The sequence below is a fragment of the Diadema setosum genome, chromosome 21 (assembly GCF_964275005.1).
Source record: "Diadema setosum chromosome 21, eeDiaSeto1, whole genome shotgun sequence".
NCBI lineage: Eukaryota > Metazoa > Echinodermata > Echinoidea > Diadematoida > Diadematidae > Diadema > Diadema setosum.
In genome coordinates this window covers 16,925,607-16,930,523 of record NC_092705.1, presented here as the reverse complement: position 1 = coordinate 16,930,523, position 4,917 = coordinate 16,925,607, and the positions used below count along the sequence as shown (strand labels likewise).

The 4,917-nt window shown below is 39.1% G+C and overlaps 1 protein-coding gene across 1 annotated transcript; it reads right to left on the bottom strand.

Moving 5' to 3' along the window:
• Positions 1–3,867: 3,867 nt before the first annotated feature.
• On the bottom strand, positions 3,868–4,917 carry LOC140244361 (octopamine receptor beta-2R-like). Its single transcript, XM_072324003.1, has one exon. It carries the CDS (start codon positions 4,915–4,917, stop codon positions 3,868–3,870), a length of 1,050 nt encoding a protein of 349 aa, XP_072180104.1.

The window sequence follows — 4,917 nt, the reverse complement described above, 5'->3', positions numbered from 1 at the left end:
GAATCAATTTTCTGAGATACCAAATTCCTGCACCCGCTAAACGTTCTAAAAACCACCCAAACTTCAAAGAGAGAATCAGTTTTATCGATTATCTTAGCAAGCCCTTGCTGTAATCTGCTTCAATATGCAAATGTACCCCAAAAGCGATAACCCATAACGAATAAGGATCTTTTAGGAGAAGTGAAATTAAAAGGAATTTCATTTTCAGTTTTAAATTTATCACGTTTCTAGGCCTCATAACCCCTGAAGACTCGTGAGGATTATTGTGAATCAAAAAAAAAAAAAAAAATGATGGGCCTATACTCCATATATTTAATATAAGCAGCGTGTATACTACACTTGGTCATTATGATTAAAGCACTGAGAAAAGTGAGCTCACATTCTGGCGGACTAAAATTTACAATTTGTCTAAATTTGCAGTTACGTTTTAAGGTGTCATATTTTCTCGAAATATTGTTGAAGTGTACCGTATGTCCAAAAAAAAAAAAAAATACAACGGGTCCTTCCGCAATGATAACTTTGAAGATAGTGAATCAATCCAAATACAATTTCAGGGTATGAAACTATAACTCATTGCCCACATCTTACAGAAAACCCCATCCGATTTGATTCAGTGGTTAAGGAGAAATGAGGAATTTTGTAGAGGATGTCAGGAATCCCTTCCTTCCAAGTTCTGTCCATTGTGTTCACAGTCCAAGAGCATCCAAGTGCTAAACTTGGAAGAATCAGACTCATGACATGCTTTACAACAAGCCACATTTCTCTGTGACCGCGTAACCAAATTGAATGGGGTTTTCTGCAAAATAGAGCTTAGATGTTGTATTTTAAGACCCTAAAGTAGCATTTAGATAGATTAATCATATTGGGAGTTTTCAATGCGAAAATCCGATTGTAATTTTGTTTGGACATACTGTATAAGACAAAAGGTAAACGTGATACCATGGTTCACGGTAGTGAGCATCTGTCTTCTTCTTCTTCTTCTTCTTCTTCTTCTTCTTCTTCTTCTTCTTCTTCTTCTTCTTCTTCTTCTTCTTCTTCTTCCTTTTGTTCTTTTTTTTTTTGCCTACCAAGTCATTCGTTGATGAATCAATCCATTGTATTTTCTACCCAAAATAACTATTAGAATTTAGAATGTGGTGGGTAGGCAAGGTTAACTGCAATCAGCTAAAATCTACCTACTAACAGAGATGAAAATTAGTGGGTGGTATAATGTACACTGAACACTGAAGGATACTACTATATTCATCACCATAGAGACGATTACGTTTGTAATTTTGTGTTTGACCTCACATGACTTAACGAATACAGTTATCTTATAGCCAATGAAATGGGTATCTTAAGTCTAATTACTCCCTAGCAAATTGTATTCAGTTGTTTTGTTGTCCGCCGTAAATGCACAATCTTCTCTCACTACATAAAGCTACGTCACTGGACTATCGTTGTCCACGTACATTCATCCGAACCATGTAAGTATACGGTATAAAAATCAAACCAAGAAGTATTTAATTAGTGTTATTTATTAGTGTCACCCTGCTTTCGCAATATTAACGTGTGGTCTATTATGACAACCACAAACACCGGCAGAGGCGCGACACTCATTAGTTTTTTTTCCCCTACAAAATCAAGAACAACAAAACATAAAGTCATGTAATAAAGCATTGCAATAATACAATATGGCATGATAATCATGTTGAAATTGACAACTTAGTATCATAAGGTGTTCCCAAGACAGCGCGTACACAGTACATACACTGTGAAACCCCTCCCCCTCCCCCCCCCAAAAAAAAAAAAAAAATCACGTGCATGAAACATCATGAAGCTTTCTCGAGGAGCCAAGATTTGTGACAGTTTCATGCCGAGAAGTACATTGTACTGTGACTAAGAAGAAAGAAAAACAAAAGAATGAAATAACTTAATAAAACCTTGAATTATAATAAACTACGTGAAAATGTGACAATTGGTAGGTATGATAAAGGGCTTCAAATACCACATACTGTGACTAATAAGTTCCAACATTCTAATGTCAAACACGTCAAACGAATGTTGAATTGCGGCACACTCCCATACAGTGCACTCCCGTTAATGAACACGGTTATAACGAAATTTCGGCTACAACGAAGTAAAGATTCAGGCCGCAACATCATCCGCTCGATGTCTTTTTTGGAGGTTTTTTTTTTTTTGTTAGATTTTTATTACAATGTATTGTTCATTTGTTTGGTTAAAACGAAACTTCCATATAACGAAAGAAAACTACCGGTCCCGAGGACTTCGTTATAACGGGAGTCTACTGTATATATAAAATGATTATAATCATTAAATAAGGGGTAAAACCTAATCGCTATCTTATCATTGCACATATAAATTTGGTTGAATTTGGCGTAAAGTTGACTGAGTTTGACAGCGAAGATCAGTGGCGATCTGGCATTTAACCTTGCATGGTCGCAGCAGCTATAGCTAAAATGTCTGCATGATATCAGGCACTGCGCCGCGAGTTATTCTTCCCTATACTATTCTGAATGAGAAAAACACACAAAAACAATGTCCACATGCACAAATTTTGAGGGGCCTGATTGGGCTACCATACCACATCATTTCTTTAAAGTGGTGGCATGGAATCTACCTCGATCTGGTGGCCCGTGGTCATCGGGCCATCGCTGATGTCGAACGTTAAATATAATATGATATTATATAATTATATTACTAATAGTAAATTAATGTATCTCTTCCACTGCTCCAAGTTTATTTCCCCTCACGGTTTTCATTACTTTACTCCGATTTAAACAAAAACACCGCGCAAATGCAAGATATAGGGGAAGGCGACGTACATTATTATACGAGATTAAAATCAGCTGTCAAAATTACAGCCTAATTAGTTTGTTTGTTTCTTATACGTGTATCTTTCACAAAGGTAAAACAGTATGCCATTACAGTGTCTTGATGACTTACAAGTGCATTTCACATTATTTCCAAGTTGTTTCGATAAATAGAGTAAAACCAAACACAGAATGGGCGTATGTCTCTTTGAGATCTATCGCATGAAAACGTGAAGGTTGTGAAATTTCAACGTTTCAAAATTCTTTTACCGAATAGTTCTATTGGTCAGAGCCACGAATGCAAAGAACGTGAGGTGTTTCACAAAGGTAAAACAGTATGTCATTACAGTGTCTTGATGACTTACAAGTGCATTTCACGTTATTTCCAAGTTGTTTCGATAAATAGAGTAAAACCAAACACAAAATGGCGTATGTCTCTTTGAGATCTATCATGAAAACGTGAAGGTTGTGAAATTTCAACGTTTCAAAATTCTTTTACCGAATAGTTCTATTGGTCAGAGCTACAAAATGTAAAGAACGTGAGGTGTTGATTTTCCACGCCTAACGACACTTTTTTAGATAATGTAGAACCCCGACCCCAAGACAAAAAAAACACACACAAAATAAGAATGAAACAAATAAAAAAAGAAACATTATCGACGAAAATAATGTTCAGGACAATAATGTGGCAACCACAACCACTACCCCTGACGTGTTTCACACGTCAGCACTACAAAAGTACAAAGTGAGTAATACAGATATTCTATTTACTTCACTTTTAATTAGAAAGAAAAGAAAATTCAGCGGCAATTTATACTGAAGTTAATGCGATAGTTGCTAGGCCTAGTGATCAATGACACCATCATTTCATCTATAAATATTATGCATATGTGCATTGGTTACAATCGTAACTAACATCATTATTTCCATAAAGAAACGCGAGGCACTAAAAAACCACAACTTTCTTAGATATGTCTACTTCCGTTATTCTGTCATTCCTATAATGTTTGAATTCAGTCTTCACATTCAGATCAACTTAAACCCAGAACAGCAGTTACTTCAAACAATGGCCTAGCAAATTTCTTAAACTGTGTCTTATTTCTTTGTATCGCAAGGTGTAGATTACAGGATTCACAACGAGGTTCAGTGTCGCTAGAATGGTAGTAAAGATGTGCCAAGTGCTGCCAATGTAGCCCGGAATCTTACCAAAGTTGACGACTAAAAACACAAACTGATTCGGAGTCCAGCACACCAAGTAGCTCACGTATATGATGAGGAGAGTGATGGTAATATTTCGGCGGCGCACGTTACCCTGACGTTCTGGTGGATGCGGAGCCGCTGTCCGCACACTTCCTCGGTCAGAGACCCCACTAGAAATATGCTCGATCGCCAGCACGGGGCTGACATCGGCGTTCATACTCGCTTCTTGTCGAGGCGACGTCGAAGTTTCAAGAGATGCGGATAGGTGAGATATACGATTGAGGGCCTTCATCTTAAGGCTGATGCAAACGAAACAATAGGACATGGTGGCAACGGGAATAAAATATTCCCAGAAGAAGATCAGTACCCCGACCGCCTGGCCGGTGGAAACGAAGACACATTGACCACCCTCTTGGCCAAACTTTGTGAACAACAGGACAATTTGGGGGATCGGGGCGGTGAGCCAGGCCGCTGCAGCCATATGGTACACCGCCCGACGCTTGAACCGTGCCATGTAAATGATGGGATGCAGGACGGCGAAGTATCTCTCAAGTGAGATAAGTGTGAGGTTGAAGGAGGAGATGGCGAAGCCGGCGAAGTAGATAACTCTCGAGTCCCAGAGACGACAGAAGAGCTCAGCGATGAGTCCCGGTGTTGCGGGAGGAGTAGCAAACCACCGGAGGTGGACGGTGGCTGCTATTAGTAACACAGAAGTAATCAGGTCAGTCAAACATTGGTTGACAATCAGCCAGTTTGTATTATTCGTCTTGGCCTGAAGTCGCAGCACGAAGAAGCACAATCCATTACCGAGGATGCCAACCACACCGATGCCGATCTGAAAAGATGCGACGACCAAGGGACCAACAGATGAGGGCTCGACATCGGAATCGGTTGGCGACACCAT

Bases quoted from the DNA above. Each gene is read 5' to 3' on its own strand.
- LOC140244361 (XM_072324003.1), bottom strand. From the start codon at position 4,917: ATGGTGTCGCCAACCGATTCCGATGTCGAGCCCTCATCTGTTGGTCCC.